General features: G+C 41.6%; 1 protein-coding gene and 2 non-coding genes across 3 annotated transcripts; all 3 read right to left on the reverse strand.

The window, feature by feature from the left end:
• Positions 1-117: 117 nt before the first annotated feature.
• On the reverse strand, positions 118-24,467 carry polr1a (RNA polymerase I subunit A). Its single transcript, XM_069669556.1, has 37 exons — positions 24,305-24,467; positions 23,681-23,789; positions 23,399-23,494; positions 23,059-23,208; positions 22,670-22,780; positions 22,409-22,494; positions 21,661-21,749; positions 21,352-21,432; positions 20,897-21,014; positions 20,650-20,791; positions 20,374-20,535; positions 20,143-20,265; positions 19,795-20,022; positions 19,597-19,704; positions 19,366-19,512; positions 18,271-18,462; positions 17,949-18,098; positions 17,637-17,820; positions 17,438-17,520; positions 15,608-15,766; positions 15,231-15,329; positions 14,465-14,617; positions 14,281-14,363; positions 13,539-13,704; positions 12,045-12,168; positions 11,703-11,803; positions 11,379-11,575; positions 10,328-10,495; positions 8,110-8,245; positions 5,593-5,747; positions 5,088-5,217; positions 4,808-4,915; positions 4,267-4,539; positions 3,042-3,242; positions 1,313-1,430; positions 1,046-1,210; positions 118-684 (listed from the first exon to the last, which is right to left on the reverse strand). Exons 1-37 carry the CDS (start codon positions 24,379-24,381, stop codon positions 584-586), a joined length of 5,073 nt encoding a protein of 1,690 aa, XP_069525657.1. The 5' UTR covers positions 24,382-24,467; the 3' UTR covers positions 118-583.
• LOC138598788 (small nucleolar RNA SNORA5) lies at positions 10,892-11,028 on the reverse strand. Its single transcript, XR_011308660.1, has one exon. It is a non-coding gene; the product is annotated as a small nucleolar RNA SNORA5 (small nucleolar RNA).
• Positions 14,825-14,961, reverse strand: LOC138598789 (small nucleolar RNA SNORA5). The gene has a single exon (XR_011308661.1). It is a non-coding gene; the product is annotated as a small nucleolar RNA SNORA5 (small nucleolar RNA).
• Positions 24,468-24,505: the final 38 nt, after the last annotated feature.

Genomic DNA, 24,505 nt, shown 5'->3' on the forward strand with positions numbered 1-24,505 from the left:
CTGTTCCGTGGGCAGAATTCTAACTGAAAGTTAAAGTTTAGTTAGAAAAATTAACTAAAAACATACCACAGTGCTTACACTATCAAACAAAAATAATAAGATGCATTATTTGTACACATTTATATCTTTATTATAAAAATACCACAAGAAAATAAGAGGGTAAGTTTGCCTACCAGGTTTTATGCTTGTATGCTTATAATGTATTGTATTGTAACGGTTTGTGCTGAAGTCCCACTAGCATCCTTTCATAGCATTTTACAGTGACTGCTAAGTGCATTGATCTCCAATGAAGACCTTTCTTAGTTTTTCACTGACTTACTTTTTCAAAACAAATAATTCGGCAACAATTTTCTTAAAAACACAAAAATTAAGGACATTTGTTTTGTCATATCCACCACACTGATTCGGTTCTGACAAAAGTTACGATTGATTTGTCTGACGTTGAAAGTGTGTCATAGATTGAGTAAGCAGAAGGGAGACTGAACATACACCTGCTCTGGAATTACATTAGTCCATGTGATGTGCGCGTATTCTATTGTTCACATCCAACCAACAATTACTGCTGTCTGTAGTAAATCATCTCCTACTGGAGCGGTTGTTTTAGCTCAAAGAGTCCCGTTCCACCTTTGACTACCTTTCCAACCACAAGGCAAGCTGAGGGTGACACCAGCTGGTCATGGGACCCTGAAAAATGAAGAAAACTGCCATAAACAAAAACACAAAGATAAGGACAGCAGTGGCTCTAATCTTCAAGGAGGTAACACACTGTTTTAAAAAAAACAGTTGTTGCCATTGCCTTTAATTATTATTGAACTTCTACCACAAGGAGATGGGGTTGATATAAGCAAAACAGCTACAGTATCAACCGGTTAAGCATGACTTAGTTATTGCAACAGTGTTTTTGATTGACAATAAAGCATCTGCCCAAAAACCTAAATGTTTTATGCTGCATTAGTCATGCAAAAATTTAATAGAAAAATAATCCATGTTAAAATGTCTTAACATGGTGTCTTTATTGCCATCATTATCATCATCTGGTTCTCACCCAGCATGGTGGCCTGTTTAAGGAACTTGAAGCTGGTCTCAAAGGTCATCTGCTGCAGAGGGGAGGAGTTGGACCGAATGGCATGCCGGTTTAATGGCTTATAAACACCTTCAAAACACATGTAGTCTGCCACCAGTGACAGATGTCTGGGATCAACCTCGATACCTAAAGACAGAAAAAACATGAGTCATTTTGAAAGCCTTGTGCTCTGTTGTTTGGGGTTTGAGTGTATGTGAGTGAGTGAGTGAGTGAGTGAGTGTGTGTTACCATAGACAGCAAAGACATCTTTGATCTCCTTCTCTATGACCTTCAGAGCCACTTCTATCCCATAGGTCTTGGCCATGGCATGGACCTCATTGGAGTATAATCTGTTGATGTCCAAGATCTAGAGACAAAACATATTGTCTCAGTATTTGAGTTTACTGCCACCCAATGAAGAAAAAGTTTGAATCTCTTAAACAAGAACATTTCAGAGAAATTAACCCCAACATTAAGCTCTTTGAAGTCAAACCTTTTTGACAATGTCATTAAAATATACATTCATCCCTGCTTTGTTAGACTTGAATCCAGTTAAGATTTTTACATCAGGACCGAAAGTCACAAAAATATAATGTCCAACAGTCCGAATTAAATCAGATAAATCCGACAGTCATTCTGCATCTGTGACATATGTAATAGTCAATGTTTTTAAAATGGAATGTGACTGCTAAAATATATTTGGCGGTATCTTGAGTCCTTGTAATAATGATTACAAATGATCACATTGTAAATCATCATAGTGTATTTGTTGATTAGAGTTGTCAAAAGTAAAAATACTTATTTATTCAATACAATATGTTTGTGCTTGATTGCTTGATGCTTGAAGTTATGCTAAAAACATATCCATAATAATTAATTCAGACACAAAACCCCCTGGCAGAGTGCATCTGATTGTATACAATCGATATCATGCACTGTTTAACTCACAAAAGTGGAGTTAGACATGTCCCAAATGCACTTGTGCACGTACATATGAATCTAAATATGATTGTCAATATTTTGACCAATATAAAAATGTAATAGAATAAATATTAAAATAATATATTTACTAGTCATTAAAGTTACAGTTTCAAACATTTCTACTTGTGTGTATTGAACGCCACTAACTGAGCCACTAATCAAGCTGCAGGAGCACTCCTCCCTATTTAACCAGACGTCTACGGCTGACTCCCTTTGTCATGGTTCTAACTCAGGATTTTCCTCGCTTTTGTTTTCAGATTGTTTGCCTTCATCTGAACATCAAATTTGTTTCTTTTTCTTTGGATTTTCACTTATTTCTGAAGTTGTATCTGTAGTCATCATCTTTTCTTTGTTTGTTCAGCCATAGTAGATTACTGTTTACTTGCAACACTTGCAGAGAGCGAAAAAGCAGCCGCTTAGCTCCGCCTACCCTCTCTGGCAGACCAACCACTGCTGGCTGATGGAAAACGTGTCACTAACTGGGCACCATTGTGTTAACTCATTCGGTGATATGGATGGATGGAATATCGAGGACAAAAGGCTACACCAATGAGTCAAACCCACATCAGATCAAAGAAAGAATTGGGTGTGCGATACTAATCCACTTCACTTTTTGTTATTCAGCCAATATTGCCTCATACTCTGCTAGCTTCAGTTGTGAATATGCTCTAAATTCCAAATCTGGGTGTGTCAAAACAGCCATGGCTCAGTGACCCCAAAACCAACAAAGTCCCCTTATTGCTTGTTATTAATTATTTGTTCATTTCAGTTTGGTGGGTGGAGCTTCAAAATGAACACTAAAGGAACAGGTGCATTTGATTGGCTGTAAGGTTTTCACATCGATATAACCTTGTCTTCCTTTATCATAAGTTATGCTTAAGAGTTTCCTGTGTTGCACCATTATCTAAATAAATGTGGTGTATTTCTTTCAATCTTACAATTTCTTGAGTCCTACATTTAAAACTGTAAATGAGAACTAAATGTCTCGCCTACATACATCACTGTGCTTGAACAATTCGTGCATGTTGATGCCTTCAGTGTTGAGAACCGTCTCTTTCTCTCCGGTCTTTGTTGTGACTTCACTCAGCAGGCAGCGTGTCAGGCCTTTGGTCTCCATAATGACTGCATTCTGGGCCAGCGTTGACAGCACTGAGGTCAGGTCGAAGTGCACCTTGCTCACCGGCAAGACAAGGTCAACCTATGGACAGGGGGAAAAGATAAAGGTCTAAAAAAATAACCTTGTGAGGAAGTCCAATCCTTTGTGTGGTTTAAAACACACAATAGCATCTACTGACAAAAAATTGTATGAGAAACATTTTGATTGGCTGGTATGTGGCCAATAATTATAACATATTAAAACTGACTCAAGTGTTCTATTGTTTGGGCAAGTATTGAAGTCTACACAAGGACAGACACAGTGAGGCTTAGCTGAGATCATGGCCACTTGTTCAGCCACTGAAAAAGACAAATTGCTGCAGGAAGAGGAAAGAGAGGACTTTTGAAATAGACAGGGCGAAGCTGGTAGACAGGGACGTAGAGTGCAATGTGATTCCTATATTTGCTGGAAACAGTCTTCACATTGTCAGGTAGCAGGATGAAACACTGTGCGACTAGGAACCCAATGAGAGTACTGTCTACATAAAAATGAAAAACAGCCTCATAGAGTGGCTGCGCAAGTTAATGTATGAACGAACAAAGAGAGACCATAACTGATTACAGGATGGTAACGACGAGATAAGGCAAAAGCACGTAATTACAGTGCCCAACAAATATGTGTAATTTTTGAGACAAATAATGACTATGAAAGAGCAAGAAATTCAGATTACCCATATTGAGACCAGTGTAGCCAATATATGAGACCGAATAAAAACAGAGCTTTGCCACTAACATTGTGCACTGATGTGACTATGTGAAAACACACAGCAGGCTGCCTACCGAAACAAATTACTTCTCAGCTGTGAGGCAATGTGTTCTGCATTAGATGTTTAGTAAAAAAGTTTTTATATTGGCGCGTATAAGAGATGTACACCGATATTGATATTTTGTTAACAGGCCCACATTGGCTCAATAATATCAGCCTACCAATACATCAGTACACATGAAATTTATTCTCTGCACTCCCTCACATAAAGGCCACTGTGACTCTAAACAAGAAAAAAACATGTCCAGGCTGAATCAATGAAGGATCTATTGCAGTCTTCTTGTGTAACTTAAAAACTCACCTCACACCAGAGTTCATTCTGGATATCATAGCAATATCGCTCGATTGCGGGATTGGACTGCAGAACACAGTTCACTCTCATCTGATTCACACTCCCCTCTCCCCCTCCTCCTGCTCGCTTTGGTCGTTTCTTCTTCTTCTCTAGTCTCACTCCTCCGGACTGTGGCTGGGACTCTTCAGTGGTATTCTCTTCATTCTCCTCCTTATCCTCCCCCTGGTCTTCTTGATCCTCGCCTTCATCAACTTTATCGTCCTCCTCGCTCTCATAGTCCACCTGCATAGGAAAGCAGAGATGAACGTTAATAATCCTGGATTGGTAAACTGCCCTGTTCCTGGACATGTAATGTGCCGTATTGCCATGGTTTATAGTCAGCACCTTTAAAATTCCCGTTCATGATTTTAAAAAGTCCAAACTCATCCGTCGCAATGCTTTAGCAAGCATCCCTAAGACGGACCAGATGAAAATTTCCACCCATGAAAGGAGGTCCCATTTCTGGGAGCATCTAAGCACTACGTATAAACTATTTAATTCATCTTCATACCTCTTCTTCCTGTTTGTCTTTTCGCTTGGCATCTGAAGCATCAGCGTCTCCTTCATTCCCCTGGTCATCAACAATCTCTCGCTCCTCTTCTCCTTCCCCGTCATCCAACTAAGGAAGGTCAACATGACAAAAATTCTAGATTATTTGAAAGCCTTGTGCTCCGTTGATTATTTTGGTATTCAAGGAAGTAAAAAAAAACTTTCATAAAGATGAATGACAACTGTAATCCTAAAAAAACCCTGAAGGGAATTCTGAAGTGAAGTCAAGAAAATGAACAGACCCCTGCTGTGCCAGCTGTTACATCACCATCATGGTCCTTATCACTGAGGGTGGCCTTCCTTGTTTCCACTGCGATGGAAGCCAGCTTAGCATTACGCTTCTTAATGGCTTCAAGGAGGAGACGGAAAAATCTGCGAGGAAAAACGACCAAACAGGGTGTGAAACAAAAGGAGATGATCGGTTATCAGCAGGTTTTTTCTTAATGAACCCTTGTACAGAAGAATCAGCTCACACCCACACCCACACCCACACTCACACTCACACACACACACTCACACACACACACTCTCACACACACACACACACACACACACACACACACACACACACACACACACACACACACACACACACACACACACACACACACACACACACACTGTCTCTCACACACACACACACACACACACACACACACTCTCACACTCTCTCACACACACACACACACACACACACACACACACACACTCTCTCACACACACACACACACACACACACGCACACACCTGGTTTCCATATAGTGTAGGATTTGTTGGGGTGACAGAAGCTTATCGGCACTGTAACGTTCAGGGGGCAAGAAGTTGAAAGTGACTTTAAACTTCCGCAACTTTAAGTGACTCTCGAGCTGCAATGTCTCTACCACATCCACCTTCTGCAACACCTGAGGAAACATACAAACAAAGTGAAAAATCTGTTGAATGAATAGGAGAAGTTGCGCAATTATAGTGTTCTGTTTCATACGTCCTTTGGACAGGCCGTCTTTAGGATGGGATGGCTTATAAGATTTTATACAATTGTTGATTACAAAACAAATTGAAGAGACTGACAGGTTGAAGTTACCTTATATGCTTAAAATATTGTTTGCTCATAATATTACTTTTTAAAATGATAGCATTTGCTTGACAACATATAATCTGCTTGGTGTGGTATTAGACAAAGATAAGTTTTTACTATTTTAAGGTTTAAGCATTTTATACTGCCAATATTATTTGGTTTGTTATATCTTGTAACAAAAGAAAAATAAAGAAAATACGTTTTTTATAAGTTTGCATTTGTTATAATCAACATGTTGTTATGCTTTGTTAAAAGCCTCTGTAACTGCTGTAAGAAAGTATGTGTGTGTGTGTGTGTGTGTGTGTGTGTGTAAGCAGGAAGCAACCGTAGCTGCACAGGAAGTCACACAGAAACATGCCAGTTGTGACATAGACAGAGCACGTGTCAAACTTTACCCAGAGATGGAAAGTGTTGAACTTTTGTGACCCAAAATATATTATTTTTTTGAGCCAGCAGGTGTTCACCCGTTTGACCCAGGGACTTACCAGCTAGAGTGCAGGTGCAAGGTCTTGACACGTGCATGTACGCGAGAACGGACTGTTCAACAGTTTTGCATGGAGAAAAAGGTCCGTTCACGCGCATGTTGTACGAGGATGGAATGGTTAGGTACTTTCCCTTGCAGTATGAAAGCAGCTATCTCTTGCTGTTCGCGAGTCTTCTCACAAGACTCAAACCAGATCTCAATTGGCTTGCGAAGTCATACAGCATGAGAGAGACAGAGAGTTTCTTAAACAAACTCAAACTGTTGATATTGTGACTGCAATTTTATCAGCTATAGGGATGGATAAATCACATGGTACGAGAGCCTCTTGGACAAGTGTCAGTTATATGGTGTATAGCACACAGATCTTTTAAACAGATCAAGGTGTTAGTATAGAAGTGTTTAGAGCACTGATTTCTTTTAAACAGATTGAGGTGCTATATGTTAGGGAATGTGTGAATCACTGATAGAAGTGTGGAGCACAGCTGTGAAGCTTGGAGTTTATTAGACGACTCGAAAGTGAAGCAACAAACGCTTGTCTGAGATGGCTTGACTGCAATGATGTGATTAAAATCTTAGGAGGGACAGAACAGTTGGAAACTAGATGAGGGAACTTTTGGTGCCCCTTCAGTTTAGAGCCCTCTGTTAATCTCTTTTTTTTCTTTTGAGACTAAAATGAATATTGATGATTCTGACTTAATAAAGAGCCTTTAAAACTTTTAGGGGAGATTGTGGTTGTCTGTTTCTGTGTGTTGATCACACAAGGACACAAACAAGAGTTTTCTTCAAAGATCCTCGTGAAGCCCCCGAGAGGTAAGCTCATGCGCACCCACACTACGGCTACACGACTGACGACCTTAGGGTACACATATACACATATACATCTGGTAGAGAATCTGTCGGGGCCCCTCCCTGGGCTGGGGCCTGGTTAAAAGCTTATAACTGTTAGGCTTTGTGAGGTTAGGGATCCTTTCAGGTTCTTCAGACGGAGAGAAGAGATAGCTGTAGGAGTTCCCCTTGGTGACCCTGGGGAGGTCCAAAGAGAGACTCCTATAGGGGCTAAGTACTAGACAACAAAACTAAGTGAGTAGTAAAAAGTTTGTCAGGGAGTCGGGAGACCTACAGAAGAGAATCACATGGGGAAGCCTTACTCCGCCTTCCCCCCTCCCTGTGTCCGCACTCCTCAAGGCTCATAAGTGTCTCAGGTCGAAAACGAGTCCAGTGAGCGAGGAGCGAACACTAGGGGACCCACGGTGGTAACCGGACAAGGGGATAGAGAAACTAGCCGAGATTGATGTTAAGATTTAAAGTAATAAATTGTTATTGATTATCTGATGGAGACAAAGTTAAAATTATATAGTAATATGCTTTATAGTTAGAGATTAAAATTAAGATTTAATGTAAAAATCTCATGAATCTCCGTCGCTAGCAGGAAAGTCTCGGGATTGACACCCCGAGGGCAGCCTGTTAAATCTCTTCGTATTGTCAGAGTGGCAACACTCGCTTCAATTCAAAGTAACAGTATTTACGTAAATAAAAGATAACTAATCAACAGGAAGACAGAAACAAGTACGAACATGATAAAAGGAGGACAACGACTTTCTGAAGGTCACACAGACAAAATAAAAGAAGGGAAGATGAGTGACAACAGAAAATGAAAAGTAAGAGGACAAAGAGAGGAGAGAAAAGAAGAGAAGCCAATCTTTACCTCAGACAGACACACTCTGGTGAGTTGCTTACGAAGCGTCTTGGCCTTCTTCAAGGCTCTCTTGTTGTTCAGCACAGGAACACTCATCATGGGGGTTTTAATATTGGAGCTGGCCACCATCAGGATCTCTCTCAGTCTGTGACACAGACAGACATGTATGGAGTGAGTGAGATGTGAAGGAAAAGAAGAGTGAAATGCTTGGATTTGTAAAGCAATTAAGAGTAGGGGAAAATTCACTAAGCATGAATTGCGGCCGACGATAGCTCCATAAATTGCACAACGCGACCTGCTCCATCTCAAAGTCTGATTCACAGATCAAAATTCACTGATGATATTCAAGACCAAACACGCTTTTGCAGATCTGTGCAGTTTGTTCTTGTTTTGTGTCTGATTGTGGAGAGAAGCTGTCTGCACTTCCACTCTCTGCTGCACAGACCTGTGCTCTCAGCTGAGTGCACACTGATGGATCTTAACTCCATGCACAGATCGATGACGAGCAGGGAGAGGAGGGGGCAGCTCTTTAACAGTTTACTGTCAAGTCCAGACTCAACAGGTGTTTACTGGTTTCACCGTCTGTAACACAGCTTCATTTTTTTAAACGAGCGCGCAACAGCACCTCGTCCAGATAATAATCCCCGTCATGCATTACGGCTCTAAAGTGTGCCCGTGTGCCGGGGTTGAGCCTCGCACAGCCCCAGGCTGATTGGTCTCTCGATTATAATAATAATGACAATATATCATTGACAAATTGTTTACAGACAAATACATTTTTTGATCACACAAAAGGTGGAATTGTCACATTATCAGTGTAATTGCAGAGTGTGACAGCCCTTATAATACTACAACTGCAAGCTTTGAGGGAGCGTGCAATTGGCATGCTGACTGCAGGAATGTGCACCAGAGCTGTTGCCCGTGAATTGAATGTTCATTTCTCTACCATAAGCCGTCTCCAAAGGTGTTTCAGAGAATTTGGCAGTTCATCCAACCGGCCTCACAACCGCAGACCACGTGTAACCACACCAGCCCAGGACCTCCACATCCAGCATCTTCACCTCCAAGATCGTCTGAGACCAGCCACCCAGACAGCTGCTGCAACAATCGGTTTGCATAACCAAAGAATATCTGCACAAACTGTCAGAAACCGTCTCAGGGAAGCTCATCTGCACGCTCGTCGTCCTCATCGGGGTCTCGACCTGACTGTAGTTCGTCGTTGTAATCGACTTGAGTGGGCAAATGCTCACAATCGATGGCGTCTGGCACTTTGGAGAGGTGTTCTCTTCACGGATGAATCCCACTGTACACGGCAGATGACATCAGCAAACCTCTCACCCACAAGACGCCACACACGCTGTCTGCCAACATTGTGAATCGAGTGGCCCATGGTGGCGGTGGGGTTATGGTATGGGCAGGCGTATGTTATGGACAACGAACACAGGAGCATTTTGTTGATGGCATTTTGAATGCACAGAGATACCGTGACGAGATCCTGAGGCCCATTGTGCCATTCATCCACGACCATCACCTCATGTTGCAGCATGATAATGCACGGCCCCATGTTGCAAGGATCTGTACACAATCCCTGGAAGCTGAAAACATCCCAGTTCTTGCATGGCCAGCATCCTCACCGGACATGTCACCCATTGAGCATGTTTGGGATGCTCTGGATCGTCGTATACGACAGGGTGTTCCACTTCCTGCCAATATCCAGCAACTACGCACAGCCATTGAAGAGGAGTGGACCAACATTCCACAGGCCACAATCAACAACCTGATCAACTCTATGTGTTGCACTGCGTGAGGCAAATGGTGGTCACACCAGATACTGAACCCGGCGTGTTTGGTTCTACTTTGTATTTGTGCTTCAGGGAACACCACAGAGGTCTGAAACTGCGCACAACCGCATCTTTTTCTTCCACACTTCCTGCTGATGTACTATTCAGTACTTGTGTGTTTACATCTTACTACATTATCTTTACCCACAGAATTTACACCTAAATACATTTCTATAAAAACAGAATGGCTTGAGTGTAATATTTGTGCCCAAATACTCGAAGATGTGTTAAGTTAACATTTTACTAGCCTCCACTTTGACAAGAGAGAATTGTTAGCAAAAAATCTAACCTTGAGAAGACGTTTGAAGGCTGTTTGAAGAATAATGGATAATATGAACATACGCACATTAAAGGTGGATAATGATTATAATGCAAGGGGACATTACCGAGGTATTCCCAAAGTGACGTTCATCTCTCCTCTGCCAGCAAAGTGGAAGGTGTTGAGGGTCATCTGGGTGGAGGGCTCGCCTATGGACTGAGCTGCAAGCAGACCCACTGCTTCACCTGGATCACACAGTGAACGCTGCCACTTATAGTGCAACAGCTGGCGAAGGCTAAACACACAAAGAGAGAGGTTATCGTAGGTTATGTATCTATCCTTCATCTTTAGGTGCTGGTTGCATGTTTGCTATATTCTGATTAAAGCTACAGATGGCAATTCATTTAGAAGCATTTTGGGTTATATCTGTTTAATTGCTCGTTACATCCTGACACAAATAAACCAAACCACCTATCTATGTGTTTACATATAGCTTACCCTTTTCAAAGCATTATACATGTTGTTTACTTTATGTTAGCTGTAAACTAAGTAATAAGCCTGTGCTGGGATGAAACACATAAATCCTCTCATCATCAACCAAATGTAAAATTTTAGAGGTTGAAAATGCCAAAACATTTGTGTACAAACTATGCAGAATAACACTGTGGTCTTCTAGTCCAGCTCATGTCATGCTTGTGTGTAGTACGTATTTATCCCCTGTGGCAATGGTAGAGCACCATGGGGCCCATGAACTACACCCTCACTGTGGCAGCCATTTTGGCCAGTGGCATCCACTGAAGAGGAAGCACTGAATTTGACAAGGCTGCAATCTCTAAATTACGATATATCTGTATTTTTATGTGTTGCAATTAACTGTTTTAAATAACGGCCTGAAACTTGTTAGCTTTCACCTTATAAGTCTTAAAATGACTGGTTTGGACTTCTGTGTCATGAAGTTTATTTAAAAAAAGTAAAGTTAACACCCTCTAATCAATGTCCCTGAGCTAATATGTTTACGGGTTTATGGAAGACTCTGCTTCTTTACAAAAATCACAAACATATTTGGCTCATACATACAAACTTGTTTCAATATTTTAGATGGTTCAGTATCATAAAGTTGTATTTACATTATATATTAGAGATCATTTTTCCCACTTGAAAGCCCTCACATTCAGTACCTGTGGGTGTCCAGGCTGTCCTGCCTCTCATCTCTGTTCTGCAAGTATTTGTCTGTAATGCTGTGAAAGTTTTCGGATACAGATCCGAAGCAGACGTCTGGCCTAAACAAGCCCAGAGACGGCTCAGGGCAGCGGGACGACTTCCTGCTGTATTTGGATTTGCTGGATTCATCCAGAGAGTGCCACTGCTGTATGAGCTGTGGATGGTCAGAGAGTTTGGTTATAATAGTATAGAGGTCACAGCATGTCCAGAGGCTGAAGGAACACACTGTGACACCAAACTGACAGATCTTATGTACATTTAAATTTAATGTGCCAGAATACCTGGTGTGTAGCAGCATTTCTGCCACCAACATCTGGCTCTGCTCTCTGCTCAGTCTGTTTCAGTTTGGCCAGCTTCTTCTGGGAAAACAGCAGAAACGCTCCTGACACAGATTAAAACACGCATATACAGACATTTTATGACAGACATTGACATAGACAAAGTAAAACTATAGTCTATAACATTTCACTGTCCATTTCCTGGTTGCCCTGGTGCAACTAAAGATCTCCTACTGATCTCACAGCTCAAGAGAATTTCAGAACTATTTGATTGACTTTTACAGATGACAGGGCAGCTAAGATTAAGGACATCATTTTACTGCCAAGTAAAACTTTGTTATCTACCTCTCCGTGGACAGGCAGTCTCTCTCTTTGCTTTCCAACGCTGGATGGCCTCAAAGTGTTGACTGGCAATCTGAGAATCCAAACGTGCCAAAACACTGTCCAGGCCCTGCGACCTCTTGATAACCTAACAGGAGTGGGGAAACACACGGCTGACTGTTTTTGACTGTTCAGGAAATTGTGTGGTCATCATGATTTTGAACATTGTACCCGAACATTTGTAAAGAGATTGCGATGAGAAGATCGATATCACTCTCATGCCTGTGCCATGCTTGCCCTCTTTCTTCATGATAAGCTAAGCTTACAGACGTTTTCATCTTACTTTAAAAAGAAAGACATTTATAGATTTAGATTTATATGAGGAAAAAGGTTAATATATTAGTAACACAGAGATTATTAATAAAGTAACAAGAGAAACATTTATTTTATGTAACCTCAAGGAGTATATTCAAATTTAAAGTAATAATCTTGAAGTCTCTATCTATCGCTGAATGAGGTAATGAATGATTGAGCCTATGGCCCACTGAGGAAAGCCTTTGCATTTGCAGTATATAGTATTATTACAGACTGGGTGTCTGTGGCAACTTTCGTAGAAAAAAATCCCAAGCGGCGCCCAGTTAGTGACGCGTTTTCCATCAGCCAGCAGTGGTTGGTCTGCCAGAGAGGGTAGGCGGAGCTAAGCGGCTGCTTTTCCGCTCTCTGCAAGTGTTGCGAGTAAACAGTAATCTACTATGGCTGAACAAACAAAGAAAAGATGGATGACTACAGATACAACTTCAACAAGAAGTGAAAATCCAAAGAAAAAGAAACAAACTCGACGCTCAGATGAAGCAAACAGTCTGAAAGGAAAGCGACCGTCAGCCAGGAAAATCAAGAGTTACAACCGGAGCCGACCGTGGACGTCACACATGCAGCACTGTCTGGATATCTGGGAAGTGTGCTCCCGCAATTATAACCAACCATAGGTGCTGCCAAAGTGAACGAAACTGAGATCTTTGAGATTACAACCAGCATGTTCATAACCTCAAATGGGTTTAAATTTGGCTTTTTTCAAATTGTTTGGACTCTGATCTGTTACGCTGTCATTAAGCTTAAACTGTTCCCATTGGCTCAGCTATCAGGCTGAAGTCAACACAAGGCTCAATTTTGAACATATGCTCAAATTATGGTTTGCCAAGATAAGCTAATCAGATGCTAAATACACAGTGACAGACCCCCATATGTTCTCTTTTTCACTATATACAGTAAAATTCGGTGAATAAGACGCACTTTTACTACTTTTTTTTTCATCTGAAAGTGGGCTTTTGGTGCGACTTATGTTCCGGATTTTATGGTAATTGTGTTGTCAACTTAGACAAAAGCAGATACCACCATCAGACATTGAGAAAAAAAAGTACGTCAATAAATTTCTTAATGGCCAAAATTCCATCAGCATTATTTATGTAGGTGTCATTATATAGAACAACAACACTGTTTTTGTGTCCTGCTCTGTTTTACCTCATAGTTGTCCTCAATGAAGGGGAACTGTTTAGGCTGCAGAAACGGAGTCTTCGGGATGTCCAGACCATCTTCACCGTACAGGAACTGGACCACAGATCCGTCGCTGTCCCTCACCGTCAGATCATACTGCACCACCAAACCCTCCAGATGCTTTATGACACATCTGCAGAGGACAGTGTGTGAAAGAGGGGAGAAGAGAAGAGGAACAAGATTAGCAGAGGGAGAGGATAATGCATCCTTTGGTTCCTGTCATGGAAAAGTTAATACTTTGCTCAACTTGTTCAGATATATTTCACACTACAGAAATAGGATTTAACAATCAGTCATTAGCAAAATCCATCAGGGCCATTGTTTGGAAAATGTCACCAGGGACATCCGATATTTTTGGAAAGTCAGTAAGACACATGGCCATAACAATTCAGCACTTCACAGTAACAGCTGAAAACAAGCAGGCTCTACAGTGTTTCCATTGCTTGTTCCAGAGGAGACAAGTGCTCATTTCCATGACTCTCTTGCTTAAATTACCATCAGGCACCAGACTCATTTGACAGAAAATAAACCATATGAAAACGGTGTATAATAATAACTGGGCCTTGAATACAGAGGGTGTACTTTTCTGTTTCAAAGAGTTTCTGAGAGAGACTGAAAACATTCACATTAATGCCTCTGTACACACATCTGAGCACACTTGAAATATGACTTTTTTCTGAACTATTGAGAGCAGCAAGGTTTTCATTACCTCTGCAAGTACCCTGATCTGGAGGTTTTCACAGCTGTGTCGACCAGTCCCTCTCTGCCCGCCATACAGTGGAAGAAAAACTCCTGATTACAGAGAGGGGGAAGAATGTCTAATTATGTAAGAGACATTTTTATCTCTCAGGGATGCAGCTATAAGACACACATACACAGTATTCCTCATGTACCTGTGGTTTGATACCTGTGAGGAACCTTCCTGACACAAAACCCCCCGCACCGGGTGCAGGGTCATATGGCTGGAAGCATGGCAAGGATTTCCCAGAAGGCATCAGTGGAGGCCTACGGCCCTCCAACTCAATCTGACCGAGCAGACATGAAATCTGAAACCCACATACACAGACAGGTCAGGGTATTTGTAGGTTAAGTTATAATAAAGTTGGATGCTTAATCTGATTCCAAATGTTTTTACTTCAGAACTATGTACTTGAGATTAAACAGTTACAAAGTACACATGTATTTAATGGAAGCTCAAATCTTCAAAGGGCTGTAGCAAAATAAATCTAATTTAACTCACCATGTCTACTCATGCTTGTGTGTAGTACATATTTACCCCCAGTGGCAATCTAAGAGCACCATCGGGCCCATGAACTACATCCTCATTGTGGCAGCCATTTTGGCCAGTGGCATCCACAGAGGAGGAAGCACTGAATTTGACAAGGCTGCAATCTTTCTAAATGATATATATATATATATATATTGCAAAAGTCCTCATGGAGCTGTTGCTCTGCCATTAGTTACCTGCTGTTGGTGTAAGTCAGTATTAAAGCTGTTGTATGTGTTCTCTTACTCAACATTGCAATCTGGACGCTGAGGTTGAGACTGTGGCTGTGGTTTAACGCAACCCTAGTCATTGTGTTGAAATCACTTAATTCCAGTAATGATATGTATCTGAGGACTAGTGAGCACCATCAGCACAGTGTGGGTGTGTGTTACCTGCATAGTGTTTACAGTAGATCCTTTGGCTCCTGATTGGACCATCAGCTGCAGGTTGTTGTCTGGGAAAGAGGTGTGAAGTCCGACAGGCATGCACACCTACGAAAACACATGACAATACATCATCATAATTTACATTATCTTTATGAACAGTGAACAATGGCAACATGCCCTCCTTTAAAAGAAATAAGTCTATTAGTATTTAAAGCTTTGTGTTTATTTTCTTTAACTCCAGCCACCAGGATACTCCAACATACATACTGCTGACTTCATGTGTTTCTGTTTACCTGTTCTGAAGTGATCAGAGAGACCACAATCTCAACCTTTTTCTAAACTGCATGTCAGTAGTCCCAGGTTTGCTACTAGTGGCAGGTTACCTTGTTAATGTCATTGTTCACTTGGTTGGCCACTTCTTTAAACTTGTGGTCGGCCATGCTGAAGTCCCTCTGGTCTGGGTTGAGGTGAGCATCCTGCCAGCGGCTCTGAGCCTCAGCTTGATCCACATTGGGGGGCAGGTTAAAGGCTGCCTGGAGGGCCTGAGAGACGTAATGGAAAAAATGTATTTCTATCAAATAAGAACACATCCATCCCTTTTCATCAGATTTAGCTGCACAGCCTGCAGCTCTACAGGTTTTGTTTATTCTAGCTGCTCATAGCAGCAACAGCTGTTTTCTGCAGAAGCACTCTAAAGCCCCAACATACTACAAGCTCACCACAAACCAGCAGCCAGAAAGTTACAGAGAAGCTGGGGAACATAGTTGATCAATTTGCTTCTCAAGAACAAGATAAATGGAGGTGGTGGATACCTAAAACATTGAATAGAGGACTCACATTTGCCAGAGAGCCAGAAACATGACACCAAATAAATATAACTGTGGCTCTGTAACCACAGGATATGTAAATCAGGAACTGTTTTCAGTTTGCAATTTGAATTTAACAGTTGAGCGGTGGTTTAGCACAGTGGTTGAATCACACGTTCCATGTACAGAGGCTTAGTTCTCTACGCAGCTGCTCCCTGGTTTGACTCTGACCCTCGGCTCTTTGCTGCATGTCATCATCCCCATTCTCTCTTCCAATATTTCTGACTCTATCCACCGTCCTATCAAATCAAGGCCAAAAATAAAACAGTTGATGATATGTCAATGTTGTTTCCACAACATGTTTCCACTTCTCCACAGGTGACCTAAATAGCAGTAACTGTCAGTTTAAGTTTTTTAAAACCACACAGTGTATCACAAAAAAGTGGTTTTTGCCGCCCCCCAGTGGCAGTATGAATGCAGACACTGTGACAAACAGCAATGGATTTGAGCAGCTAACGACTTTCTAATCTTTCCTCCTGCTGAATCTGCAGCCATACATAAGTATAAAAGGAAACAAGGGGAGCATTGAAACATGAGCCATGATCCAAACCACACAGACGAGCAAGACCATCTCTACATCGACCTCTGCATAGGGGGGAAAAATGTACGTAAACATGGTGTGTTTAAACACTGTTTGCCAAGCATCTTGCAAGTGTTTACACGTACCATATAAATGGCTGAGATGTCCAGTAGTTACAACTAGACACGGTTAAATCATGGAATACTGAACCTCTCTGACTAGGAATACTGAACCTCTGTGCCTCACAAAAACTTCCTGGAATGTGTATGGAGGACATACAAATCTTATAGAGCAGAGGAAAAGGAGGAGGCCTCTGGACGGCCCTGCAAAGACTTAGACAGCTCAAAAACCAGTGTTCCCGATGGTGCGCTGATTGTTGTTGAAATTACTGAAGAAATCGTTGGGGAGAAAAACCTTTTATATAAATATAACATAGCTCAGAGAACTTATTTCACCTCAGGGACTAAAGTAACACTGGTCTCAGGTCTAGGTGTTTTAACACATCACATTTAATACAAGTCCAAAAATAATTGTTGAATTTGCCTTTAATGATCAAAGTTCATCAAAGGGCAACTGGACTTGTTTCTTGAAGATGTTTTGCCTCTCGTCTGAAAGGCTTCTTCAGTTCTAAACAGAGCTCAACTACCATGACCTGGATGACACCTTTAATGACATCCCAAAGAAACTGTTTTCATCTCTTCCTTGTTACTGTGTGTTACTTGTTACTGTGTGAACTTTGAAGAAAATGTTGATTTATGTTAGATTTTACAATAACAATAAAAACACCATCACACAGTAAACTGCACCAAGCTTTTGTTGTAACTTACTTTTGTGCCAATCTTAAGCGATTCTTGAATGATTTTTGTCCTATGCCTGTTGGCGCCCGGTTTAACCAGGATGTCTTCAACACCTATACACAAACGTAGTTTTAGACATAGTATACACAAAAACGAACCATCATAAACAAATGAAACAGTACTCTGTGGAAAAAGCATTTGTTTCATTTACTGTAATGGGGGTTCTTACCCAGAGTAAAGCCTCTGTAAAGCTGTAGGTAGGCAGTGAAGAGTCGAGCCAGGCAGCTGAGCAGTTTGCCGCTGGTCTCCCCTCCGTACAGCTCATAGCAGCAGTGTACCAGACCGTAGGCTGAGGAGCCGTAGTGAGCTTTGTCCAGAACCCCCACCAACAGCTCCCCATGACGGATCACCACCTGGGAAACAAAGTCAAAGGGAAGGAAGAGGGGTTGATGGGAAAAAAATGCTCACCTTAGACTCATTCAGCTCCGCTCAAACTTTTTTTGATGTGTTGAAGTTTCAGTGTGTGTGTGTGTGTGTGTACCTGTGAGTCACACATGCTGTCAGGTTTGTATCCTGGTGCGGCTCGGGGTGGGACTTGGATCCAGGCTTTGCTGGGGATTTTTGATTTGCCGACCAGGTTGAGAGGCACAGCATTCTGTGGGATTACATTCAACAGCAGCGTAGACACCACCTACAAGAAACACCAAATTTAGGACACATTTGGGCTTGCAGCAACTTAACATTATATTATATTCTGGACACAATAATTCGGCTTATTGTGCTGATCATAATTAGAATGATTATTTCAGCCTTCATTGTTTAAAGGCACCCCAAAAGAACCTAGATAGACTAAAATCAATTACCTGCTTCCCCGTCCACAGCGGCTGTGGCTTGAGGATGGCCGGAGGCAGTAGTTTAACTCTGCCTGGTTTGTCGGTCAGTCCTCTGTACACTAACTCAGTGTACTGGTCTCTGGTGAAGAAACAGCCTCGTATCGTCATCCTCGTGCCTGATACCATGTGGTCCTGAATCAGACCTGCTAAAGGTTTTCCATCCTAGTGACAGAGAGAGAGAGAGAGAAAGAGAGAGAGAAACTCAGCGTGGACCTGGGTGTGTGTTGCCTCAAATCAGGCGCCCTGTCTGCTACTCAGCCGTAGTTAAAGATCATTTTTGGGGGCAAACAAAAAAGGGACAGCGAAGGCGGGAGAGAGAAAGGGAGGGAGGGGATACCATGCAGTACAGGGCCTGGAAACAAAACATGGACCACTGCCTTAACGACTCAGTACATTGTAGAGCTCAAACTGTTCAGACTGTCACTAACTAATGACTCTAAGCTCTGAAACAGAGACAAAAGTATCATGAGCCAAGATGAACAAAACCAACCGATTCAACACAGTTCAGCTTCAGTAGAAGTTCTATGTGTTTCTCATCATTCATAATGAAATGTTTCCATAAAAGATAAAATGCAGTTTAATACTTCAGAAACCCAATCCGGTGTTTGCAGTTACAGCGGCGAGCTGTGTTGTACTGAATAAAAGAATAAAAGTTTTGCATTATGGCCGTCTCCATCTTGTTTTTTAGGAGCTAGAAGTAACCTTATTGGTGTGAGAAGGTTGAGATGGAGATGAGCAAGCAAACACTTAGTTTTAAGTTAACTATAACAGTAGCTTGGTTAGCAAGGTGGATCAGTTATTCAGGGTAACCGTGATATTAATCAGGATGTGAATTTTGGCTAGCGAAAAACCGGATTCAAACCTGAACACATGTAACCTAATTATGGAATCAATCACCAGCGTCTTTGTGTTGCAACTTGTCAGTAACAGTCAACAGCAAGGCAACGAGAAAGAATGCAGGTTTAATGAAGGTGCCCTTGTGTGTGATGATAAATCGGTGATAAATTAACCTCTAATATACAGTCTATGGTTAGACTCTTCCATCTACAGCATGTGTATTCCCACCTTGGGGACGAGGTACTGCTGGTCAGTGCTGACTAAGGTGTAGGCCTCCGCTCTGCCCAGCTCACTCTGAGGGAAGTGTGCGTTCATTTCGTCTCCATCGAAGTCAGCGTTATACGCCTTGCAGTTGGCATAGTGGAGCCTTAGAACCTGTAACATCAAACGTATGGTTTGTTACATATATCATCACATATCAAATCTTCACCATGCTAATCCATAAAATGAGCCTGATACCTTCTCCCCTGGTAAGATCCGTGCACAGTGGGCTTGTATGGAGGGTCTGTGCAGAGTTGGCTGTCTGTTCAGTAACAAAACATCTCCGTTCTTTATGTGACGATTTACCTGGACAAATTAAAGAAGAGGAAAGCTGAAAGACACTGAAAGGTCAACTCTACATGGGTCAATGTCAGTGAATGACAGTATCTGACTTACGATCTTCATGGGCATCTTCTGTGGACCAGGACATGGTGTCAGCAGTTGCTTGGCAACAGCTTCCCTCTGCGCAGGACTGGTGGCTGATAGGATGGTTTTTCTGCCGTCCTCATTGATCACCATGGAAGCACCGGGATGGACGTTAGGCCCGTTAATAACAGCCTGACGGAGCTCCTTCACATTCCAGGGGGTGACGGGCTGGGGGTAGGTCAGCTTGGTGGCAAACACCTGCACAAACATGAAAGACACGTTGGTTTCATTGTGGACCAGACCTGGGGCTCTGGTGATCAATATTGATATTTCCCCTCCCATATGAAGTATTGGTAACAGAAGCACAGTCAGATGTACCATAGGTATTCCTATCTCGTTTGTCCCTATGTACATGTCCGGACAAATGACCGATCGTGCTGCGTAATCCACTCGTTTTCCCATCATGTGTTTCCGGAACAATCCATCTTTCTTCTCCAAGATCTGGCAGGCAAAGGGAGACAATTAGGCAACTGAGATGTCTTTGTCATGATCAAAGATCAAAACGCTAAAAAAAGGCTAATGTTATTGCAGTATCTGAGTACATGATACCTGTCTGATTCCAGGGTATTTCTCTGTCATCAGTTTGTCCATGTCACTGTCAAAGACGATGTTTACATGGGTCTGTAGTCGGATCCAGATGTTATAGAGTTTATCTGTTAACGTCAGTCCAGGGATCCCTGACAGAAACGTCTTGTCTGTCTGTTCAGGAGCCTGAGAAAAACAACAGAAGACATGCCAACATGCTGTGTTCACAATCACCTTACGACCGAGTGTACCACAAAGACAAATTAGTTGTTTTGATTACACTGGGGCTCTGCTTCTTACCTCTTCCTCCTGAGTAGTTTTCTCTCCTGCTATTACAGCCAGAAGTTTCCTTATGATCTCACAGTCCTTCATGACGGCCTGCATGTTGACTGTCTGACCGTTTGTAAACATCTGGTCACCCAGCCTATTGATGGGGCGATACCTGACAGAGAGAGGAGGAGCGTTAGTCAAACAACTTCTGCTAATAGTAATACTTGTGGTATGTAGCTTTGTTGTTACACACACATTTCTGTTGTTTAATGTGTACCTGGACGGTGGGACCACCATAAGCTCCAGGAAGAAGAGGTCTGGATAGAAACCTTTCTCTCCCTCCTGTGACACCATCCCCTCCTCCAGCCCAGAGAACAGACACTTCAAGAAGAAACCTGGATGATAGAGGGGAGAGGACAGAGAAGGGTTTTAATTGTTGGTATTTATTTTCAAAGGAGAAAGTTTTGGCTTTGTTTGCAGCTGTGACTTTGCATCCTCAAACAACTGCCCCACACTTGTAAATCTCCATCTACTAGTCAAATTCACTTTAATAGAATATATTACAGGGGGTTTTAAAAAATGTTGTCTGGCAAAAGTTACTTCTTGGACTACAACCGGAAAACAGAATGCTTCTGACAACAAATATCTTCTTCGTTGCCCACAGAAACATACGCAGAAATCTATTCTTAGAGATTATGCATATGGTAGGTAGAGGTTGTTATCTGGCCCCACCTTCTTTCTCCCACAGTTTGTTGATGTGTTCCCTCGCAGTACTAGCTGTCAGGTAGACTCTCTTCCCAGCCATCTGATCCTCTGCAAGAAGACAAAAACAAACGCAAGTTAACACTGTTTACTGTATGTGCATACAGTTTGTATAAGCACATTCTACAACGAGGATCCCTGTTGGTGAAGAGAAGGACTCACTTCCACAAAACAAATGAACAGATTAAACTCTTTAGCACAAATCACTTAGACATCTATTTTCAGTGTTGAACAGTACATGGACTAAATCTAACCTTATTTATTAAAAACTGGACTTACCATCAGTATTGCCAGTGGTCTGCACTCCTGATGGCATTGTGATAATCAGTTTACTGTTGTGTTCCCGACGCAAGGTAAACCTGCCACTCCTACAAACACATAAACCATGATCATCATCATCATCATCAGAGCAATAAGGTACTACATCATCGCACCACCTACAATTCTGATTTTTTAGCCTCTTGGTCTATTTTTGGGGGACGTAACCGAATGCATCAGTAAGATTAATTTCCTTATCATCATTATAGAAGAAGGACAGGGCGAACAATTACAGACATCCTGTGTGCTTAATTGTTGACTGTAGAAATCATTGTTTCCCGTTGTCATGGACACCAATTTATGGCCCCCAATGAGAGGTTTCACTGTAGAATCCATTCTTAAACAAAACCACCACTTCTGGTTAAAACTACTATATACAATTTTTAAGGCTTTGCCAACACTTCACACCACTTTTATGTCAAAACATCAGCCTTAAGTAGGAGTGTTTAACTCAACATGAAAAAAACATAACAGGTGACAGTGATCTTGTTGCCAATTGCAGCTGCTGAGCAGTTAAATTCTTTATTTCATAAAGCCACGACTTCCTACATGCACGGGAACAAAGCTATTGTTGGAGTGAATCCCATGTCCAGCAAAGCTATCTGCACAGACTAATAAGAAGTTGGTAGATAATTATTCTTTAATTCAAAATATTTTTAGAGCAGCATCACATGTGTAGTTTTTTGCATCATCATTTTTATCATGTTACCTGCAGTGAGGGCACTTTCTCGTTTTTAAGTGGATTCTCCAAAAGTCATTAATCAGACTGCTCCTTTTTTCAACAAGATGTTTAATCTGAAAAACGCACAAACACAAAATGAGATCAGTGTGCATCAGTAGAGCTGTATGATCCAGGTGAACAGGATGTATATCACAGTAGGGTTTCCATAATCTATAACAATTTGAGAAGTCATCTACAGAATGTGTGGTTGGACATCTTCGTAGTTTACTACCATGTCTTTATACCAACCGGTTTAATGTTCTCTGAACCTTCAGCGCCAACTCCAATAATCGTGTCTGCAAACTCCTTAAGTACCAGCTCAATCTCATCTCCAGTGGCTTTAGGATTCTCCTCCAGGTGCTACACACGTACACAAACACAAACATACTTGTAAATTAAGTATAAACACCGAATTGCTGATCTACAATTGTTACAAAACCAGCCTAGTGTTAAAATAGTGAAAAGAGCAACCTACAATTGGGTAAAAGACAATTAATACTTATAATACTTATAATTAATTACAGTGATACCATTAAAATGGCCTATCCAAAAAATGTATAAATCAAGCAAAGAAATAACATTACAATTCAGGCAGCACAACCATAACCCATTAGTTACTGCAGCAAGTATTAACCCACCAGGCTGAGAACTTGTTCTATTTGGTAGACCTCCTGCATGGCTCCACGGTCCAACAGCTTCAGCTGCTTCAGCAGCAGATGGATGGCAGCTCGGGGACAGGTTAACATGTGACATGACAGACAGGAGCCACGAATCAAAAGGTAAAGTTTCTGAAGGAGGAGAGAAGTACAGGGGCAAGAGGAAAGAATAAAACATATTGATACAAGCTCATAAAAGCACATAGATTAATAATAACAACAACAACAATTGTTGTGCAATTGTATATATTAAACTTTATAGCTGACAGACCAGCAACCAGCCACCCCATTTGTGCTGTGGTGTATTTGTGGGCCTGCTTACATCAAAGAACAGTGGGCTGTATACAGGGAGAGGTAGCTCAACATGTCCCAGGTGTCCTGGACAGTTGTTGAAGTCCTGACAGCAGGTTGAACACACCTGGTAAAAACAATAGAAGGTAAAATGAAAAATGTCCTAATACTCACAGTCCTAACTTACCAATTAGTGAATGGTAATCAGCAGAGGCGCAACTCTAACTCAAGAACAGACGTATCTATTGTATGTTATAAATGTGTATTTGACAACACAAAGATTGTATATATTGTAATTTCAGTGGAGATGTACCTCTTTGCTGTCTGCTGGTCCCAGGGCCAGATCGTAAAGGCTGTTTGGGGCAACATTCCCAACAGCATCAAGGAACCTGGAACTAGTGATCGCCTTCACACTTAACTTCCTGAAGAAGACATGAGAAGAAAAAATGTGTAATTAGTAATAGTGCAGTGAATGAGGTAGATTTATATTAATGGAGTAATCAGTATTTGGTCTGTAAAAGTCATCCTGATGGCTCTTTCCGAAAGTGTTAGACAAGTGTTCTCGACCCTGTACTCAGTGGACACTCAGGAGTGGCTTTTACTCTGTCCAATGAAATGTCCAATACTTTTGCACACCATTCTTGCAAGTAAAAAAGGACATGGTGTGAATAAATAGGATTAACAAAAAAGGACAGGTTATGAACTACAGGAGAAACGTACGTTTCTTGATTAACACTCGCTGTTACTGCAAGTGAATCATAATTAACCAACAAATATGAAGTATCTTTGACACTTATGCAGCAATTCCGACTAAAACTATGGGTGTTATGCGCCGTAAGATTACAATAACAAAACGCTACAGCACATTGCCATAAGCAAGCATGTTGTTGTGAACTCATGTTTAGCATTTAAGCCGAAAGCTAATGCTATCTCTCACCTTATCTCTTCTGCAGAGTACATGCCGAACGACATGCCCTCCAAACGTCGCCATGGCACTTCTTTTCCAAACAGCATTTTGGAGAATTATACACACATTTTTGTGGTGTTTATTTCCATAAATTCATGGCCTAAAGTTATACCACATGCGACGCAAAGTTGCTCCTGTGTCACACGTGGGACCATCGAACCACATTTAGAA

The sequence above is a fragment of the Semicossyphus pulcher genome, unplaced genomic scaffold (genome assembly GCF_022749685.1).
Source record: "Semicossyphus pulcher isolate SPU_LCO1_2020_fin unplaced genomic scaffold, fSemPul1.0.p SCAF_2, whole genome shotgun sequence".
NCBI lineage: Eukaryota > Metazoa > Chordata > Actinopteri > Labriformes > Labridae > Semicossyphus > Semicossyphus pulcher.